Genomic DNA, 22,509 nt, shown 5'->3' on the forward strand with positions numbered 1-22,509 from the left:
AGTTTTACTAGAGCTTCAGTGAACGTTCATCGTATTTTAAACAGATAACTGAGAGAGAGTTCCTCTGATGATGAAACAGTAATGCGCCATTTGTGGTGTTGCAGAGCTGTGGGACTGTACTTGTGGTCATTATGGGACGATTCCTCTGGTTTGAGCAAAAAGATTTTAACGCTGGAAATCCATCAGCTCACTTTAACAGACAGCGGCTCGATTTACTAACAGTCCGCACCAGAGAAACAAACATGTTCAGGCATTAAAAAACTACGGCTGGAATTTTCAAGTGGTGTAGTGTCATTTTTGTGACTGAGAGGCATGGTCACAGCAAGTCTTTTTATGGCAGACCTATAATGTATTTCACATTTTACATTAATAATAATATTTGTGGCATGCAGTAAATTTAACACTGGGATTTGTGATGGTTTGAGTGTTTACCTGGATTCAGGGGGAAAGGTCAGAAAAATATAAATGGGATGGGTGTACGACTCAAAGATGTGAGTGTAGTGCTAAAACTTTGTCTCTGTCCTGCAACTCTTCACAAAAGGGATTCTTTTCTCAGCAGTGCACACAGAGTGATTTTCATATAGTTCACCCCCCCATCAGAGCTATGCAGACCATATTGAAATGCAACTGTTAATACGACTGTGGCAGATTTTAAGAAGAACCTGTAGCCTCACACAGAAAAAAAAGAGCAAAACCCTTGTTTACCTACATTACACAGCATCAGTATGTTCATTAACATACAGAGTTTCAAACATGAAGACCACATGTTCTGGTGAACTGTTTAAAAACATCAACAAAAACACTTTTGCTGTAGCCTATAGATTTAAATCTCTTTATATTCCATTACAGATGCTACTGTTACTTACCCCAAACATTAGGCACTGTTATGCTACTACTATCATCTACTACTGTTACTATTACTACTGCAAAATAAAAAAAGGCAGTATAATAAACAAACAAACAAGATGAGAGACAAATAAAACTATATGTATTAACAGTGTATAAACAAATTTCATAAAGACAAAATAGTCTTTAGCCCAGAATTGTGAAATTATTTTCTTACAGCATTAAAACTAATTAAATTAAAATAAATACAAAATGAAGGTAAACACAACAAACATAAACAGAGCAGTGTACAGTACCTGGTTTGAAAGTTGACCTTTTCCAAGATTTTAAAGTCTAAAAGACCCTTATTATTATAATGTCTTTACATTACAATATAAATATATAATATAGGCAGCTGTTGTTGTGATTTGGCACTATATAAATAAAAGTGAAATGAAAAGTTCAGTGACACTCATCTCACTCTGGGTTTTTGTTCAAACTTGGTTCTGTCAGTTTTCATTCCAAAATCATATTTCACAATCTTCATCAGTTTTAAGGTTAAACAGTATTAATGGAACCAGTGAGTTTTCTGTCCATGCTTCTGGTCTACAGTGTGCACAGAAAGGCTGATGAGTTCAACTTCACCCCATAACCAAACCCAGGATAAAGAGTTTCAGTGAAAGTGGTGTTGAAGGTGTGGAGGTGGATCAGAGTGTCAGAGGAGACTCTGTAGAAGGACAGAGTGCCAGCAGGACAGTCCACATACACTGCTACTCTGTGAGAAACATTAGATAATGACGTTACTGTAATGGGAGTCCCGCTGTTGTTGTGCCAGGCGCTATACCCTCCATCAGTGCAGGTCAGACACCAGGACTGCTCATTGCCTCCAAATTTTGAGGCATCAATGTCTCCGTTCCTTCCGATCCCTCTGTAGCTTACTGCAATATAAACCTTTCCAACCCACTCGACCTCCCAGTAACAGCGACCAGTCACACCATTTTCACACAGCACCTGAGGCCAGTAATCAAATCTCTCTGGGTGGTCAGGATACGGGTGCTCCTTTCTCAGGTCTGTCACTTTTTTGTTGCTTTCGGATAATTTGAGGAATTTGTGAGCTGTGTTTGGGTCCAGCGTGAATTCACAGAAATCTACCAAAAAGAGCATAAAAATCTTTGGTTAATATTGTCTAAAGTTTCCTGTTTTTCATGTATATCTATATTTAAACTGCATTAAGTTGATTTTTGGCTAAGTCTATTTTTTTAGTAAGTGATGTTTCCATCTGGGGTAAAACTACCTCCTCCAGTGTGTTGTAGCCTGCCACTGGGGACGTTTGAGGACATGTCGGTGGACTCATATTTGATATGACATGAGAAAATACTTAAGGGAAACAAGCTCAACATATGCAGTACCGAAAACTGCAAATGGTTTGAAAAGAATCAAGACGTTCAAGATCAAAACTCTAAATTAAAAAGGTTTGCGATCCATCCCCTCCATGTATGAATTAAAAGAACGGGACTTAACATTCAGCCCTGATGTGGTTGATGAAGCACAAATAATACAATATATAAAATGTTGGTTTTAATGTTGCATTAAAGCAGAGGGGCGATCGTGGCTCAAGAGCTGGGAGTTCGCCTTGTGATCGGAAGGTTGCCGGTTTGAGCCCTGGGTCAGACAGTCTCGGTCGTTGTGTCCTTGGGCAAAACACTTCACCCATTGCCTACTGGTGGTGGTCAGAGGGCCCCCTGGCGCCAGTGTCCAGCAGCCTCGTCTGATTGGGACTAGTAAAGCGCTATACAAATACAGGCCATTTACCATTATACAGTAACATTTACTACGCAAGAATGCACAAAATGCTATATCATGATGAATAAGAGAAAGTAATTCAAAAGAAAAACTATGACTCATTGAAAGTGGGGGAGAGAGCTCAACAGGGGAAGTATAAACATAGTACATTAGAAAAAACAAAAAAAGCACTTACACTTCCTCAGACTTGATTTTAACCACTCGATTCCAACTGGGTCAGCTCTGCAAGATATGGGAGGAGAAATTATTATCTTCCTTTGTTATGGTACGTCGCAAATACTTCTAAACACTAAGATGCAGATAAAGTTAAATAAAGCAAAACACCAAATATAGAAAGATTGTTGTAATATTTGTGAAGTATCCCTTTGGTAAACACAACTAAGAGCAAATAGTCTGCAAAAGAAATCTTTGCATATCACAGAACTACTGAAAATCCTAATCCTAGTTAAGTTTGCATGTAGATGCGGAGGAGGACTTTTTCATGTTTTTAATCAGGGTGATTGCTGACCTGAGATTTTCTATTCTCCAGTGTGGATCATTCAACTCAGCAGCCAAAAGTTTCACTCCTGTGTCTCCAGGGTGATTGTAGGACAGGTCGACCTCTCTCAGATGGGAGGAGGGGTTGGAGTTCAGAGCTGAGGCCAGAGCAATACACCCTTCATGCGTGATCATGCAGCCTGTCAACCTGCAAACGCAAAACTACCATTAACTAGGATATATTAAATTTTATGAGATAAGATATATTATACTTCTTTTATCCAGGGAGTTGGAAAAGGGTGTCACAGGAGCCAATGCATTAAACAAAATCTATTTAAAAAGGCCATAAATGAAGTAGAATAACACAATTAAATAAAAGCGATTTAAAATATCCCAGTAAGGGAAAAACTTATAGAGTGAAAAGAACAAGCTGCAAAGTGAAATAAAATAAAATTTAAATAATACAAAAATGAAACAATACTGCAATCTGTGAATCTTAGAGAAAGAGCTCCATTGTCTGTGCAGCAACTGTTGCAGATTGAGGTTATTCTATATTATATTACATATTATCCACACCCATTTGGCTTACCTCTGAATCTGCTGATGGACAAACCCAAACAGTGTATTCAAACTGAAAAGAGCATTTCCCATCACTAGCAGACTTTCAGATGCTCCAGAATCACTGTGGACAAATACTGGGTGACCTAGTCACCTTTGACACTAAACCCCAAATTACCTTCTCTGATCAAACAATCGTCACCCAGCTGTACAATAAAGAGAAATACACACACACTTTTTTGTTTCTTTTTCTTTTTCTTGTTTTTTTTTTAAATGTCATAATGCATATGACTAAACCAAGTACATTTTCTTAAATTGAGATTTTGGAAAACAAATATGAGGTGCAATGACAATGAAAAAAAGTAAATACATAAATGTTCATTTTTAAAGCAACTCAGTAAAACAGAAGATATTGAACTGACCTAAGAGTTTCCAGGGCGCAATGTGGACTTTCCAGACCTCTGGATAGTGCCTTGACTCCTTTGTCCTGCAGGTCATTGTTACTCAAGTCCAGCTCTCTGAGTCTACAGGATGGAGAGCTGAGAATTGTGGACAGAGCGTCACAACTTCGTTCTGTAAGGTTACAGCCACTCAGTCTGGAAAAACATAGGAGAATAAATAAACACATATTTAAAAGAAAAGGAGAAAAAAAATCTGGTTTTAACAACTATCACATGAACCAAAATACCCAAACCAATATCTGTACCCACTTACAGAGCTTTCTTAGAGGCCGTGACCACTGGTAGCAGCCTCAGAAGTGCAACCTCAGAAGCAGAGTATTTCTTCAGGTCAAACACATCTAGATCTTCTTCTGATGACAGTAAGATGAAGACCAGAGCTGACCACTGAGCAGAAGATAGTTTATCTGTGGAGAGACTTCCTGATCTCAGGGACTTTTGGATCTCTTCCACTAGAGAACGATCATTCAGTTCATTCAGACAGTGGAACAGGTTGATGCTTTTCTCTGGACAAGGGATTTCCTCGATCTTTATCTTGATGTACTGGACAGTTTCCTCTTTGGTCGGTGAGCCACTTCCTGGTTGTGTCAGCAGACCTCGAAGGAGAATCTGATTGCTCTGCAGTGACAGACCGAAAAGGAATCGAAGAAACAAGTCCAGGTGCCCATTTGGACTCTCTAAAGCCTTATCCACACTACACTGGTAAAAAAGGTTTTCTCTTTGGAAAGTTGATTGTTGTTCTTCCATCAGATTGATACCAGACTTAATAAAGGTCAGATGGACATGAAGAGCAGCCAGAAACTCCTGAACACTCAGATGGATGAAGCAGAACACCTTGTCTTGGTACAGTCCTCTCTCCTCTCTAAAGAGCTGTGTGAACACTCCTGAGTACACTGAGGCTTCTTTAATATCAATGCCACACTCTGTCAGGTCTGATTCATAGAAGATCAGGTTGTCTTTCTGCAGCTCATTAAAAGCCAGTTTTCCCAGAGACTCAACCATCTTCCTGCTCTCTGGACTCCAGTGTTTATCTGGTTCAAATTTACTATATTGATTATACTTAATGTTGCTCAGTTTTGTCTGAACCACCAGGAAGTGAATGTACATCTCAGTCAAGTTCTTGGGAAGCTCTCCTCCCTCTCTGGTTTTTAGCACATCCTCCAGAACTGTAGCAGTGATCCAGCAGAAGACTGGGATGTGGCACATGATGTGAATACTTCGTGATGTCTTCATATGTGAGAGAACTTTATCAGATAGCTTGTCATCTGAGAACCTCTTCTTGAAGTACTGTTCCTTTTGAGGGTCAGTGAACCCTCTGACCTCTGTCAGAATGTTAACACAGTCAGAAGGAATCTGATTGGCTGCTGCAGGTCGTGTGGTTATCCAGAGGTGAACAGAAGGAAGCAGTTTCCCTCTTATAAGGTTTGTCAGCAGCACTTCCACTGAGGTGGACTTTCTAGGGTCAGTTATGAGCTCAGTGTTGTGGAAGTCCAGAGGAAGTCGACACTCATCCAGACCATCAAAGATGAACACAACCTGGAAGTCTTCAAAGCTGCAGATTCCTGCTTCTTTGGTTTCAGTAAAGAAGTGATGAACAAGTTCCACCAAGCTGAACTTTTCCTCTTTCAGCACATTCAGCTCTCTAAAAGTGAATGGAAATATGAACTGGATGTCCTGGTTGGCTTTGCCTTCAGCCCAGTCCAGAATGAACTTCTGTGTTAACACTGTTTTCCCAATGCCAGCCACTCCTTTTGTCAGCACTATTTTTGGTTCCTCTTTTCCAGGCAAGCCTTTAAAAATATCTTCTTGTCTAATTGTTGCTTCTGGTCTGTCTGGATTTCTGGAATTTTTTTCAATCTGTCTGACCTCATGTTCTTCATTGACCTCTGCAGTCCCCCCCTCTGTGATGTAGAGCTCTGTGTAGATCTGATTCAAAAGGGTTGGATTTCCTGCTTTAGCGATCCCCTCAAACACACACTGGAACTTCTTTTTCAGAGTAGATTTGAGATTCTGTTGGCACATGGAAGGAGATTCTGAAAGAACAAAGAACACCCTGTACTTAAAGAGAATTTACATCATAATACTGACACACAAAAGTGTTTTACTCTTGGCTGACGCAGAATAATTGTCATTTTGATTCTTGTTGAAGTGCAAATAAAATCAGCCTTTCATTACAAAAAAACCAAAAGCTTGGCATAAATGAAGCATGTGACTTCATTTAAGTACATTGGCACCATTTTATTTTTTACAAATGGTGCCAATGTACCATTTGTAAAAACAAAAACAAAAACAAAAAAAAACGTAATTCTACTTTAAAGAAGTCTGTTGGTGTTATTAGCTTGCTTGGATGGTGAGGTACATTTGAAAATCGAATCTACTTAGGCTAAAACCAGCCAAAAGCGAAGCTTGATGCTGGGAGGAGGGAGCCCAAAGCCAGAGACGGTCAGAAACAGAAAGCAGACAAAGCACAGGTCCATAGTAACTGATCAAATATGTACAGCATTTGGTGGAAATCTAGCAAAGGTAGCATAAACTAGTTATAAATTATTTATGCTGAGCAAGTCTCTGTTTAAGCCTTTAGAGAAATATTCTTACTGCACTGCAAACAGTCAGCGAGCCTCTCCTTCTTCATTCTCCTCAGGAAGTGCAGTGTGATCTTCAGAAATGCTTCTCTACTTCTCTTCCTCTCCTCTTCATCCTCACCCTCCAACAACTCATCAACCTCTCTTTGATTCTCTAAGCATTGTGGGTAATCTGGACTCAGAACCTTCTGTATCTTTTTCAGCTCACTCTTCACAAAAGCGATGATGTTGTCCTCCAGCAGCTAGAACACAATACTCTGTGAATATCCAATCAAACTGAAATCATCAAGCCAATCAGATTCATGTTGTAAACACTAACAATGTGCTGGACTACAAGTGCAGCATAGAAATGACTGAACCGTATAGATGCCAGAATAACTGTTGTGCATGTACAGACCATAAATATGGAGTCCAGGTGTGTTTGATGATCGTGGGCAGACCGGCCTTTAGGAGCTCCTGAGGTCTGCTGGTCCACGCTGTGAAGAAATCATCAAGAATTAGAGACAGGGATTTTATTTCTCGAAGTTGGCTTGAGTTCCGGTGACGTCACCATCCTGAATGGCGGCCTAAAGTAATAGCTCCCTCGTGAAAATAGTTATTTCGTCCCTTCAGACCATCAAATACTAGACCTACAAATAATACTCGAACAGATGAGAGGGGCAAGAATGGGGAAGACGTGTGCAAACAAAGAAACCACCGCCGCAGAAACTGCAGATGCAGAAAATTCGAGGAGCAGCTCTCTTACGAAGGGACAAGAAGGCGAAGCTAATGCTAACCCAGCTCCCTCAAGTGCCGACGTAAGTTTGACAAAAATCTTGGAGGAGATTCGGGACTTCCGAAAAGACATAAAAGAACAATTAACTGGTATTAAATCAGAGATTATCAGCGTTAATCAAAAAATAACGGAGGCAGAGGTACGAATTGAAAAAGTGGAAGACCGTGTTCAAAATTTGGAACAGACGCTGAATAAGATGATAAAAGTCATGGATCAACAAGAAAATAAGTTACTTGACTATGAAGGAAGATCCCGACGAGAAAATTTAAGGATACAGTGGGGCAAAAAAGTATTTAGTCAGCCACCGATTGTGCAAGTTCCCCCACTTAAAATGATGACAGAGGTCAGTAATTTGCACCAGAGGTACACTTCAACTGTGAGAGACAGAATGTGAAAAAAAAATCCATGAATTCACATGGTAGGATTTGTAAAGAATTTATTCGTAAATTAGGGTGGAAAATAAGTATTTGGTCACCTCAAACAAGGAAAATCTCTGGCTCTCACAGACCTGTAACGTCTTCTGTAAGAAGCTTTTCTGTCCCCCACTCGTTACCTGTATGAATGGCACCTGTTTGAACTCATCATCTGTATAAAAGACACCTGTCCACAGCCTCAAACAGTCAGACTCCAAACTCCGCCATGGCCAAGACCAAAGAGCTTTCGAAGGACACCAGGAAAAGTATTGTAGACCTGCACCAGACTGGGAAGAGTGAATCTACAATAGGCAAGCAGCTTGGTGTGAAAAAATCAGAGGAGGAGCTGTGAATACGGGGAACTGCACTGTGTTGTCCAGTCTATTTCCCCCTATTGGCAAGCTCACGCAAGTAGGGCCGTTTATGCCCCGGAAAGATAATTATACGTGCTTTAAGTTTTCCACAGATAAAGTTAAATATCGGTTGGGGGAAATTGACCCCAGTTGGTGTTCGGTCACCCAGATTGGGAGGACCACCAACAATGTGAGTGATGCAGCCACCCTAATTGGGACTTGGGCTAGGAGCGGGCTGTATTACTATTGCGGGCACAGGACTCTACTGGTTCGTGTTCCTCTTGGGAGCGTGGGGACGTGCGCGATGGTGAGACTAGGAGCGCCACTTATGCTAATCGGAAATAAGGTAAAATCAATTCCCTCACACAATACGCGCACTTTGGCAGCCAGGCGCAAAAGACACATTTTGAGGAAGAGAGGAATACATGACATAAATGTTTATGACCCTAGAATGAATTCCCCCACCTGGATCGACTCCATTGGAGTGCCCAGGGGGGTTCCAAATGAATTTAAACTTGTTGACCAAATAGCAGCCGGGTTTGAAAATATTCCAATAATTTCTGCTTTCTTTCCAGTGACCCCAAACAAGAATGTAGATAGGATTAATTATGTTCATTACAATGTGCTGAGGCTCTCTAACCTGACCAGAGACGGCATGGAGGGGTTGGCGGAGCAGGTGGGTCCGACCTCGTTAATGGGAGTGCAGAATAGAATGGCCCTTGACATGTTGTTAGCGGAAAAAGGGGGCGTGTGTTCTATGTTTGCCGATCAGTGTTGCACCTTTATTCCAAACAATACTGCTCCAGATGGGTCGGTAACCAAGGCTCTGGAGGGCCTAAAGAGCCTTTCTGAAACTATGCATGATCACTCAGGTGTTGGTAATCCGTTAGAAGGCTGGCTGACCTCAGTGTTCGGACGGTGGAAGGGGGTTATCGCTTCGGTCATGTTTTCTTTGTCTGTTGTGGTGGGTATTATGGTTATTTGTTGTTGTCTCATCCCTTGTGCCAGAAGAATGTTCAAAAGTATGTCTGTGAGGGCAGTGGACCCTGGAGTCACTACTCCAATGTCCATGATGCCAATGATGCATGTAGAACTGAATGTGTAGGCCAAGGAGGGACACAACTGTTTGTGACCTCTGGATTCTCCAGAGGTCAACAGAGGGAATTGTAAAATAAGGAGGGGATGTTTTTCTCATTATCATTTAATATTTTAATATGGCATTATTAGTTCATTAGAAGTATATAACCAGCTTTGCATTAAGCATAAATTGAAGTTTTTGACCTTACATTATCTTTTGCATTTACAGTGATGGCTATAATTTCAGTTTGATCTTTTTCCTTGCAGGTACCAGAATAATAACATGATTTTCCATTGCAGATGTAACCCTGATCATTCCATACACATTGCAGTTTGTTGCTTATTTTAGAGTTGTGCTCAAGTTAATTAAAGGTTAAAGCTACAGCCAGCGCGAGTCTGGCTGATCTATGGAGGGCAAAGGCTTTGAGCTTGGAAGGCCGCACGCGCTTACACAGCACTTATAAGATGTTATTCTTGGTGATTTTGTGCTTAGTCATGTTTTAATATGTTTTAAGTAGAAGTAGCTGATCCAGCAATATTCATTTAATATTATATACTTGATTTAGAGCAATACACACTGATGGTCTTAACAAATGAAAGAGTCCTTGTAGCTGCCATGTTGTGTCTTAGCAGGGTACAGACGGTTCCAGGAGACGGGGGCAGTCAGCGTCTGCCCTCGGGAAGGAGACAATGTTATTCTTTGTGTTAAATAAAATTGTCAACATTGATTGTATTACACCTGTCACTACGCATGAAGGGGCGTTCTAATACCCTGATTTCATAAAACTATGGTGATGTGTTTTTTGAGACGAGATCTGAGACTGTCTGCATACAGTGTCCATCTCCCACGTGTGTGATCATTAAATCATCGTTTGACTCAACCCGACCGGACCAGTGTTGTTATTGTGGGTTTTTCCTCTGGTGTCCATCCCCAATATTTTGAACCTTAACAACTATGAAGGAAGATCCCGACGAGAACATTTAAGGATACAGTGGGGCAAAAAAGTATTTAGTCAGCCACCGATTGTGCAAGTTCCCCCACTTAAAATGATGACAGAGGTCAGTAATTTGCACCAGAGGTACACTTCAACTGTGAGAGACAGAATGTGAAAAAAAATCCATGAATTCACATGGTAGGATTTGTAAAGAATTTATTCGTAAATTAGGGTGGAAAATAAGTATTTGGTCACCTCAAACAAGGAAAATCTCTGGCTCTCACAGACCTGTAACGTCTTCTGTAAGAAGCTTTTCTGTCCCCAACTCGTTACCTGTATGAATGGCACCTGTTTGAACTCATCATCTGTATAAAAGACACCTGTCCACAGCCTCAAACAGTCAGACTCCAAACTCCGCCATGGCCAAGACCAAAGAGCTTTCGAAGGACACCAGGAAAAGTATTGTAGACCTGCACCAGACTGGGAAGAGTGACTCTACAATAGGCAAGCAGCTTGGTGTGAAAAAATCAACTGTGGGAGCAATCATCAGAAAATGGAAGACATACAAGACCACTGATAATCTCCCTCGATCTGGGGCTCCACGCAAGATCTCATCCCGTGGGGTCAAAATGATCATGAGAACGGTGAGCAAAGATCCCAGAACCACACGGGACCTGGTGAATGACCTGCAGAGAGCTGGGACCAAAGTAACAAAGGTCACCATCAGTAACACACTACAACGGCAGGGAATCAAATCCCGCAGTGCCAGACGTGTTCCGCTGCTGAAGCCAGTGCATGTCCAGGCCCGTCTGAAGTTTGCCAGAGAGCACATGGATGATACAGCAGAGGATTGGGAGAATGTTTGTGTGTATATCTCTACCCCAATTGGATGAGATTATATAGATATAAGCGAGGGATGCATAAAGACACACTTTCTGTGTAATGAACAACGACTTTGTTTTCTTTCGCCTCAAGTGCCATGGCGGGGGCCCTCAGCCCATATATGGGAGAGGCTTTCCCTCACAGCTAGACGCTTTTTCTAGCTCTACCCAGGGTCACTTATTAGAGACCCCAGCCTTGGAACCACAGTTTTTTTTTCTACTTGTTACCTATGTTTGATATCTTTGTTTGTTTAGGGAGTAGATCTGATAAGTTTCATTTTATTTGTTCCATGGACATATGTTGATTACATATGGCTAGTGATAAAGTAAAATTTCTATCTTTCAATGTTAATGGGCTGTTAAATCCAATTAAACGTACTAAAATCTTAACTAAAGTGAAAGCAGAACAAGCCCATATAGTCTACTTACAGGATACCCACTTGACAGATAAAGAGCACGTAAAATTAAAGAGAATGGGTTTTACTAATTTGTTTTTTTCTTCATACAAATCAGGACATAGGAGGAGTTGCAATCCTTATTTCAAGTAAATTAAACTTTGAAAAAGTATCTGAAATGGGTGATAAAGAGGGTAGATTTATTCTAGTAAAAGGAAAAATAGATGGGAATTTGATCACCCTTTTAAATGTTTATGCTCCGCCAGAGAGTGATATTAGTTTCTTCCAAAGGATCATTAATATTATGGTAACAGAAACAGAAGGCCTTTTGATTTGTGGAGGGGATTTAAATATACACCTACAGCCAAAATTAGACTCGTCTAGCAGGAAAACGTATGATAGGAAATCACCATATATCAAAGTGAATGCACTTTTTGAGGAGGTAGGATTAATTGACATATGGCGAGACCTTTTTCCTAATAGAAGGGACTATACTTACTACTCTGCTCCACACTCTCTTTATACAAGGATAGATTATTTTATAACATTTGGTAAAGATAAGGATAAAATACATACTTGTGGAATTGGGACGATAGATATAAGTGACCATGCACCAATATACTTATCCATTGATTTTAACCTACGGTTAAAAAATAATACATGGAAATTGAACTCAAGTCTATTGAATGATTCGCCTTTTAAGGCACAAATTAAATCAGAAATTAGTCTCTTCTTAGAGTTCAATGATACTGGAGAAGTACCACCTCCCATACTATGGGATACTTTGAAGGCGGTACTAAGAGGGAAAATTATAGCAATAACTTCATTTAGGAAAAAAGATAAGAATAGAAAACTAGAGGAGTTGAATAAGAGACTAAAGGAACTAGAAAGAAGACATAAAAGGGACTTAGCACAGGATATATTAAGGGAAATCAAAAACATTAGGAACGAAATTAACAATCTAGCCACACAAGAAATCAAGAAAGATTTAATGTTTTTGAAACAGAGACACTATGAAAGTGGCATTAAATCTACCAAAATATTGGTGTGGAAATTGAAAAAAAAGACAGCGGAAAATACAATTTATAAAATTAAGGACCCAAGTACAAAAGTGATAAAAAATAAATTAAATGAAATACAGGAAGCCTTTGAAAGATTCTATAAAACCCTATACTCGGAAGCCCCTGGCGGGACTGAAGCTCAGATTGATAGCTTCCTGAACCCTCTAGACTTACCCACTTTAGATGAAGAACAAAATCAAGCAATGATAATGAACATAACTGAAGAAGAATTAAAAGCTGCAATTAATAGGCTTAAATTAAGTAAATCACCAGGACCAGATGGTTACACGGCAGAGTGGTATAAAGAATTTAAAAAGGAATTGATACCTGTTTTACTGCCTACATTGAATTGGGTTTTGAAAAAGGCACAAATGCCCCCCAGCTGGAAGGAGGCAATTATCTCAGTTATACCAAAAGAAGGCAAAGATAAAAATGGAATGTGGATCTTTCAGGCCAATCTCCCTTCTTAGACTATAAACTTTTCACATCTATCATGGCCAAACGGCTAGAAGAGTTCCTACCAACATTGATATGTAACGACCAAACGGGTTTCATACATCAACGCCAAACACAGGACAATATACGAAAGACATTACATATTATGGACCATATACAAAAACATAAAATCAAAGCAATTGTGATGAGTGTAGACGCTGAAAAAGCCTTTGATTCCGTCAACTGGAAGTTCCTTTACAGGGTATTATATAAATTTGGCTTTCATGATACGATTATTAAAACTATACAAGCACTATATGACAATCCTACAGCCAGGATTAAAATTAATGGATGCCTATCTAACAGTTTTACCCTAAAAAGGGGCACTAGACAGGACTGTGCATGGTCACCGTTACTTTTCGCATTATACTTGGAACCACTAGCTCAATTCATTAGGCAAAACGAAGACATTAAGGGAATTTTTATTAAAGGGACGCAATATAAACTGGCTTGCTATGCGGATGACATTTTGGTCTACCTTGGACACCCAACATATTCTTTACCTAAACTGATGCAATCATTTGAACAATACGGCCAATTATCAGGCTACAAAATTAATATAGGTAAAGCCCAGCTACTCTTATATAATTATAGCCCACCAGAAGAAATAAAATGTAGTTATCCCCTGGTATGGCAAACGGAGTCTTTTAAATATTTAGGCATAAATTTACCGAAAGATCTTACAAAATTATTTGAACAGAATTACCTACCCTTATACAAAAAAATAAAGGAAGATATAGTAAGATGGAACTTAATTCCTTTCTTTAGCTTTAATTCAAGAACTGATTCTATTAAAATGAATGTATTGCCAAGATTTTTGTATCTATTTCAAACCCTACCAATAGAGATTAACCAAAGTCAATTTAATGAGTGGGACAAAATGTTATCTAGATATATATGGCAACGTAAAAGACCAAGGCTTCGCCTCAAAACTCTACAGCTGGCTAAGCAAAAGGGAGGATGGGGCCTCCCTGACCTCAGATACTACTACTTTGCAGCGCAGATGAGAGCAATAATATGCTGGTGTAACCCATCATACACTGCCCAATGGAAAACCATTGAGGAACAAATGCTGTCTATTCCTATTCAGGCAATTCTAGCTGACAATAATCTACAAACCTATATAAAAAACATTGATAACCTGTGGGTGAAAAGGACCCTTAAAACATGGAAAACTATTATAAAGGAATATAAACTCGAGACCAATATTACAGTTCTTAAATGGTGTGCTTACGACTCAGAGTTCAAGCCTAATGAATTGGATTCTAGATTCAAGGACTGGACAGGTAAGGGCATAACAGCCCTGCGTAGTATAATGAAAGATGGAAAATTGTTCAGCTTTGACACGCTTAGAAAGACATTTTCATTAGAAAAACAAGACTTCTATCGATATTTGCAGTTAAGGCACTATGCTGACACGAAGATGAGAAATGTAACAATGATAAACACACGCTCGATGGAATTGTTTATAAAAAGCTATAACTCAGAAACTATTGATAGAATTGTATGTCTGTATAAGGGTCTAATGGATTTGAAACCACATTCGACTTCATATATTAGAACAAAATGGGAGAAGGAAGGAGGGATAAAAATATTAGAGGAAGAATGGACGGCAATATGGAGGTATCAGTGGATGTGTACCAGCTCACAAAAGTGGAGGGAATTCGGTTGGAAGTGCATAATTAGATATTTTATAACACCTTCTCAGAAGTCTCATTATGATGATAACTCCCCTGCTTGTTGGAGGAACTGTGGAAATCAAAGTGCAAATCACTACCACATTTTTTGGGACTGCTCTATCTTGAGGGATTATTGGAGAGAAATACATAATGCCTTACAGGATATCTTTAAATGCGAAATACCCCTCGAGAGTAAGACTATGTTCTTTGGATATATACCTCAGGAATGGCCTAAATATGATAAACATTTAGTAAATGTTCTACTGGTGGCCTGTAAAAAGAGTATCACCAGAAAATGTTTATCCCCGGAGAGCCCAAACATAAGTACATGGATGGAAATCACAATGGAAATCTATAACATGGAAAAGATAACAGCTTCTGTTAACCACAAGCTGGAGAAATTTACATCATACTGGGAAAACTGGGTCAAATATATCACGCCTCATAGGCCAGATTTTATTTTTACAAACCAATAACTGTGATGTATGAGAGTATATATTTATAGGATCAGCCCCTACCAACACATCCGTTTTGTTTGTTTTTTTGTTTTTTTTTTGTTGTTGTTTTTTTGTTTTGTTTGTAGGTTTGTTGGTTTTGTTTGTTTTCTTATTTCGGATTATGTGATTGTTTCAATTGCTTCTATAGTTGTAAATATTTTCTCTTTATGACTCGGATGTAAATTAAAATACTATTTCGGTATCTAAGGCAGATAACCTAAGCAAGAAGTATGCTTACATGATGTACATACTGTGAATGCCTGCTTTTGAACCTTAATAAAAAAAAATATAAATTAAAAAAAAAAAGAAGAAGAAGAATTAGAGACAGACACAATGTAAGGATCCCTGAAGTCATAATTATGAACTGAACATGAAATAAACATGTAGCAAACTTTGACTTCACTTAAGCAAATGTGCAGTGGGGCTTTATAAATTTAGACTCTAAAGTCCATGTTTAAAAGGAACAATTACTAGTTGGGTTTTTACAAGTGTTTGCACCCAAACAACTTACAATTGTTACATTTATGCAGACCAGAATGTTCCAAAAATGAAATGTACAATTTCACGTTTAATTTAAACTTATGTGAAATAACTAAAGACCTTACTACATTTAATGTGAAAGTATAATCCCTTGTTACTTTCATAAAAAAAGTTTATTAAAATTGCATTGTTAAAAAAGAAAAATACATGAAAAAATGAATGGTGATAAAAACTTATTTAATTTTTAGTAGTTTAGGAAGAATCTTGATGCATGTACAGTCACTCCTGGTAAGTAAATCCCAAAAAGTTGAGTCTGTTCATCTGGACGTAGCATTTTCAGTGAGAGAGACGTTTCATCACTCATCCAACGACTGAAGAAGTCACTCGGCTGAGTAATGAAACTTTTCTGCCACTGAAAACGCTACGTCCAGATGAAGAGAATCAACCTTATGGGAGTTCAGTAATTTCAGCTAGTCCTTAAAACGCCTTTTACTTTCTCACACTTAAATACGTTTTTATCAATTCTCAGTTACAAACTTACGTTATCTTATTAAAAAACCTTGAATATGTAAGCACTTATTTATAATATTTATACACTGAATTCATACATTTAAATGAATGTAGACTGCTAAGAGAGAGTGGATTAATAATATTGTTTAGTAACTGTTAACAGTTCACTATAATGCATAAAAATAATAATAATAAAAAATTTAATTTAAAAGCTCCTCTCAAGACACACAAGGACACTTAACAATAGACTAAAACACATAGTAGAACAAAATGAAGAACAATAAAAAAAGATAAAATAAACAATATGTTTACAGTGAATATGCAGACTTGAACAGATAGATTTTGAGTTGAGATTCAAACTGAGGGAGAGAACCAGTGTTTCTTAAATCCGGGGGTAGAGAGTTCCACAGCCTGGGTTCTGCATTTCGTTGTACTATTGTACTAAGTATGACTGTGCAACGACAATAAAGACTTATCTTATCTTGCATAGTGTCCATCTGTGACGTTTAGTGTTTTAAAGCATGTATAAGAGAGAAGATGGAGTGACCCCGATGTAATACACTGTTAACCTTTGTGTCCCAGCTCTCTCACTGGTTAATATAGTTTTTAATCTGGCTACTTTCACTTTTACTTACTAGTGTGACTGGATTTAGAAAAAAATACCGCAACTTACAACAACTTGGGTAAAATACAACAATTTACTCTCTATTTATTGGTATTGTATGCATCATGGGTCTAAAGGTAAAGAACACTAAGTCTCTGAGCTGCCAGAAAATTTGATAACAAAATTATTATTTCTTTATTATACCAACTAATGACAAATAAAAATTAACATTACACCATGGGCCGAGGCTTTTGGTTCCTGTTTTTCTTGTTTTTAACTATTATTCTAGCTGAAACACTGCTTCCCGATCTTTGTCTCAACTAAGTGTTAGTGTTTTCCGTGTTTCCCCACCATAGTCATTATGTTTAGAGTTAAGAGTCAAATAAGACAGAAAAAATTACATCATAATTTATTTTCCTGTTGGAAATGTAAATGATTAAATTTAACGCTTGTAGTTAATATATTTATTATAGTTTTTTATTATAGTTTTTTTATTTAATTTTTTGTTTATAATTAAGTACAGTTTCAGTTAGTTTTCCAGACTAGTTTTTGTTTAAGTTAAGTTTTTATTCTTGTAAAAGTTTAGTTGTATTTGAGGTCTTATTGATTTCAGTGTTTCAGTCTTTTTAATCAGTCTTGTAAGGAGGACACACATCAGAGGGAAAATGACCAAAAATCAGTACAGGTGTTAAAAAAATAAAAACGTTTTAAAAGCAGTTTACTCAGATATCTAGAGTCTCGATAAACATATCCATCCATGCCATCAGGCAAGTTTTAGTAATGTTTTTTTCAACCACACTAATAGACACTAAAACTAAGGATATTTCTTTATATATATTTAATTTTATTTTAGTTTTAAACAATTTTTCAAAAGTCTAGTTTTTATTGTTGTCTTAGTTAAATAAAATATTTTTTTCATGCCTAGTTTTATTTATTTTTATTTTATTTTAGTAAAATATAATAAACTTGTGTATAACATTCATGTTTTTATTGTAAACGGTAAAACAGCTTTTGACTTCATTCTAAATAACTATACATTTAGAATTATTCATAGGCTACTATAAACTGTTACACATTATATAAAAAGTAAGGTATTGTTTCTTAATTTGATAAACATACACTTTATAACTACACTGTTACCTGGCGTCCACATATGTGGACATCACATTTTGGGTTATTTAGACCAAAATACTCAATTTTGCTCTACAAGGGCCTGATATCCATTTACGAGGACATTATACTTCTACTGTTCTATCAAAATTTTAAACGAATATCCTCATATGTAGCTCTTATTTTTCTTAAAAACAAAAATAAGGTTAAAAAAAAAAAGATCTGATAATTCTTTGTATTTACGTTCATCGGGCTCCAATATGCCCAACTATCAAAGAGAAATTAAAAATGCATGCCGTGGAAGAGTTCGGGTCTTAGGAGGTTAAATGTATTTTACTGTGTCTGCAGGTCAGAACTGAAGCAGTTTGAAGACCTCACCTCAGACTGGGATCAGGACAGCAGACTCCTGGTTTAAACAGCAGAGGGTCAGACTTTGACTCGTTGCTCTTCAAGGACAAACAGCTGAGTTTAGACTCAGCCTCTGATGATCTGTGATGGATCCTGTTAGAAGACAACCATGGAGCATTACCCGTGATGCTTTACTGAGCTTCCTGTATCGTATTAACTATCATTAGTCAAGAAATCAACACTTAAGAAACAGTAAAGCTGATCAGGATGTCTTGAGCTAAAACGTGAATGTTAGAAATAGCTTGCCTGTGCTCAGCACAGCAAAGGCCTTCTTTAAAAGGGAGAGGTTCGGCCTTTGACTCATTACTCTTCAAAGACAAACAGCTGACTCCAGAATCTGCTTCAAGAGAAACTGACCTCTGGTAAACCCTGGAAGAGACCAGAAGATAACTGGAAAGACGGCAACCATCATTGTCTGATTGTCTGTCAAGTAGTTGACAAGAAAATACATAAAAGATAGAAGTAACTAAGTAACTAGTTCAGCGAGTAGTGCTTCATTGCAGCTCTGAGTTACTTCTACTGCACTGGATTTGATCTTGATCTTAATTATCATCTGAAGACAGCACTTTGTGATAGTTTTTATTCAAGCAAACAAGGAATCAGCAGATCAATTATAAATCCACGATGAAATAATCATCAGTTACAGTCTGGAGTGGAACAAGGAAAAACAGCTCTGAAAGGAAAATGCTTTATGAACACTGAAACATACAAAATAAAGCAATGTTTCTACTGTAGGACCACATACACATCAGTGAAGTCTTCTGTAAATGATTCTGTGTGGAGTTAAAAACAAGTTACCGTTCATTATACAGAAATGCATAATGCTGACTTACATCATGTTTTCAGAAGGTTGTCTGTCAAACACAATGGGCGGACTCATGGTGGCTCCTCGTGGACCTGCAGGTCATCATTCTGAGAAATGATGGTGACAAAAAACAAAATGTTATGAACGCACTAATACGACTGTCTCCATGTCACAGACGTATATAAGCTGCAGCGTTCATAATGCTTTTCATTCAGAAATATTCAGCTCATTACTGCCATAGATGTCACTGATGGTGATGGTAACAGGAAACTGCAGGATGTTAGTCTGAACCAGATAACCAGCTGTTATATATCTATTACACACATGTTGCATGAGAGCTCATGTGTTCTCCACGTTATTTCACCCAAGCTCTCCTCATAATTTCCTAAAAAGAACCCTCAGGTTCAGTCATGAATCACGGAATATTAAAAGGAAGCATGAAGCTGATTTTATAGTAAAATTATTGTTTTAACACAAAATGAATCTGGTTTCAAGCTGACTGACTTTATGTTAGGTTTTGTTGCTGGTTTGACAGAATCCAGCTGTGCTGTGGCCACCTCAGCTTTAAAATCAGTAGGACGTTTGTGTATACAGACTTTTGATCAGTACTTTGATTTTTTTAAAAGCGGCCACTACAGCAACATCACAGACTTTAAATCAACCAAAAACATCTAATGAGAGACTTTCTGGATACATTTTAAATCCTTACATCTATAAAAGTTTCCATAAAATTTGATGCAGCTGAGCATCAGTGTGTTAACTTTGCTCAGCTTATCTTGTTGCTCTGTGTGCAGTTTAATATTTTTAATCATGTTTTTAATGGAATTAGTGTCAGTAAATGTAACTGAGTTATAACCTTCATCACTCAGGCCACTCACACACGGACTTTTCGTGTCTTTTCTTTGCACTTTCTCAAGGCACTTTGCAACTATTTTGTTTTCCAAAGTTCGCCTTTCTTATTTTTTCGATACATTTCTCTTAATTTAATAACTATATTTCTCTCCTGATTTCCATTTATTCCCACTGTCTACTAGTAGTTTTATAATCTTGCACAGTTGGTGTGGCGCATCTACACTTTCGTTCTACATGTAAAATGACAACAAAGGGCTCTTCTCTTGTATTTATAGGAAGCAGGAGGCAAACGTTCAGAATTTCATCATCCTGGATAAACCCGGTGTGTTTTCCCCGCGGGCCGTCACGGGGCTTCCCCGCCCACCTCAGTGAAAACAGATCAGCGGATGTCGGCGTGAGACACTCGGTGCATTTAACAGGTGTGTTTTGTTTCAGAGAACTCGGACACCTTCAACTGCGGCTGCGCAGACTCACCTGTCCAGTCCGTTCACAAACATTTCCGGTGAGCAACCGAAACTGAACAGCTGCCCAGAAACAAGCAGAGAGAGAGACGTCTGTAGACACTGAAAACACGAAGCAAGCCAAACGGAGCCCACGCACCGCGGGGCAGGTCACAGAAAAACACGTGACACCCAGAAAATGTCATTGAGACTGCTAAAACTGCAGACTGAGACACTAGAAAACATTACAAAGATGTTTATCCTCCTTCGGAACATGACGCAATGAGTAACAGTAATAATATATCATATTGTGGACGCACAAAAACGGCCACTTAACACTATAATCACACCTCTGATCTCAGCCACTCACCTGTCTTTAAAAAGCTTCCAGCTGCGAGGATTCAGTCATTACAACGAGCCTCGTCCCGGAAGCCTACTCACAAAACTCAGCAAAGATCGCGAATCCTCTTAGTCCCTCCCACCAGAGCTCTGAGTGGAGGAGGCGGAGGAAGCGAAATAAAGAGGGAGGATGTTAACTACAGCATGGACAGTTTTGTTTGCTGTATTTTACGAGCTCAGGTGTGACAGGACGTGTTTCATATTTACAGCCGCTTTAAACAGAATTCATAACATGAAGCATTGTGACATCAGGTGATCTGTTTATGCAGTAGCTGTTTAAAGACTTTTCATTCCTCTGTTCTTCCACATTGAGAAGGTAAAAATACTTCTAAAGGGTACAACTGTGCATCCTTCATAATGGCTTCATCTCCCACTGTGACACATTTTAGGACCCGAGACATCCTTCATCATGCTGTGCTGAGACTGACTTCTGCAACAGCATGCTCATCCTTTTGTTCTTTGTGCACACTGCCACGCAGCCATATAGTTTTCACACATCAGATATTTCCTGATAAGTAAACATCTTTTTGAGTTGCTTATCTTCTCAGTTACCACCCCATGTTGCTTACAGTGTCTTGTTCAGTGTTTGGGCCAGGCTGTGACCTCTGACACCTCAAAAGTCAATCATAACACTATAACCGTGATTTGTGATAAAACTGCCGCTGCCCTTTGGAATTTGTTTGGCAGGTTGTTTCCATAAAAATGGATGAAAATCGCCAGAGTTACTGTCTGGGCATATCTGATACTGCAGGTGGGGTCACAGGATTTCCGTCACTGTTACCAGGATTGTGTCGTACATAAGTACCACTATTAGGAGGACTTAAAGATGAGGGGCAGCCTGATCAGAATCTGGTTAGAGAGACAAAGCTGTTGTGATGTTTTGCTTGTGTGTGGTTTGTTGAGTATTGAGTTATGCATTAGTTATGTGTGTATTTGACCAGATGATGTCAATCCTTTTGATTTTCTGATGTAGAATTAGCCCTTCGCGCCATGTTCACCAGGTTAAAAAGAACAACGTGAAAATAATTCTTGAAGTGAACCTGTGTGAATGAGGATTTCTCCAATCTAAACTATGCTGCTGGCTCTGGATTGAATGAAGCTGACTGACTGTTGTTCAGGCTGAAGCTGAAACTGAAGTGGAGTGGGGCACGCTAAGAAATAGTAACGCTAGTGCCTCTGATGTTCCTTTGATGTTTGGTGCCTTTATTTTGTGAAAAGCAATGCAGTATATTTTTTTCTACTTGGGACAGAGAATAGAGATCAATCTGATGGTCACCGCATGTTACTCGATCTTGGGTTCTTCTGTGATTTCGGTCTCAATGTTTATATTGTGACAGAATTAAAGCAACCAGTGAAGTGATGTTTTCTCATTTATACCAGAAAATTAATCTGGATCTGTTCTGATAATTGTTGAATCATCTTCCAATCATCTGCATGTTGAAGCTCTTAACTGTTTTGAAGTTTTTATTTTATCATCCCTGGCTGTAATCGGATTATTTGAAGCTTTCGTATTGTTGTCCCGCTAAAACAAACAGTGGGAACCTTTCAGCGATTGCTGGTATTTACCAGACAAATCAATGTTTTGAGTAAACAGTCTGCAAACTGATCAGTGAGCAAGAGTCTGCAGCTGCAGCCAC

The 22,509-nt window shown here is 38.5% G+C and overlaps 1 protein-coding gene across 3 annotated transcripts; it reads right to left on the bottom strand.

The window, feature by feature from the left end:
* Nucleotides 1–109: 109 nt before the first annotated feature.
* LOC101480915 (protein NLRC3) lies at nucleotides 110–20,950 on the bottom strand. 3 transcript variants are annotated; one of them, XM_076880727.1, is made up of 11 exons: nucleotides 20,844–20,950; nucleotides 19,210–19,288; nucleotides 18,623–18,745; nucleotides 18,347–18,469; nucleotides 7,101–7,179; nucleotides 6,717–6,945; nucleotides 4,378–6,154; nucleotides 4,086–4,259; nucleotides 3,137–3,313; nucleotides 2,804–2,850; nucleotides 110–1,973 (listed from the first exon to the last, which is right to left on the bottom strand). In XM_076880727.1, exons 2-11 carry the CDS (start codon nucleotides 19,254–19,256, stop codon nucleotides 1,432–1,434), a joined length of 3,318 nt encoding a protein of 1,105 aa, XP_076736842.1. In that variant the 5' UTR covers nucleotides 19,257–19,288; nucleotides 20,844–20,950; the 3' UTR covers nucleotides 110–1,431. The 3 variants fall into 3 exon arrangements, with proteins under 3 accessions (XP_076736842.1, XP_024654376.1, XP_076736843.1); XM_076880728.1 differs by lacking the exon at nucleotides 110–1,973 and adding an exon at nucleotides 1,986–2,614; XM_024798608.2 differs by lacking the exons at nucleotides 18,347–18,469; nucleotides 18,623–18,745; nucleotides 19,210–19,288; nucleotides 20,844–20,950 and having other exon boundaries at nucleotides 568–1,973; nucleotides 6,717–6,960.
* Between the last annotated feature and the right edge of the window lie 1,559 nt (nucleotides 20,951–22,509).

Source organism: Maylandia zebra, linkage group LG23, assembly GCF_041146795.1.
Source record: "Maylandia zebra isolate NMK-2024a linkage group LG23, Mzebra_GT3a, whole genome shotgun sequence".
In the NCBI taxonomy this organism is placed as follows: Eukaryota; Metazoa; Chordata; class Actinopteri; order Cichliformes; family Cichlidae; genus Maylandia; species Maylandia zebra.

Coding starts and splice junctions, on each gene's coding strand:
- LOC101480915 (XM_076880727.1), bottom strand. CDS start 19,256: ATGAGTCCGCCCATTGTGTTTGACAGACAACCTTCTGAAAACATGAT. Junction 7,180..18,346: donor TGTCCTGATCCCAGTCTGAG/GTGAGGTCTTCA, acceptor ATTTCTTCACAG/CGTGGACCAGCAGACCTCAG. Junction 6,946..7,100: donor ACCTGGACTCCATATTTATG/GTCTGTACATGC, acceptor ATTGTGTTCTAG/CTGCTGGAGGACAACATCAT.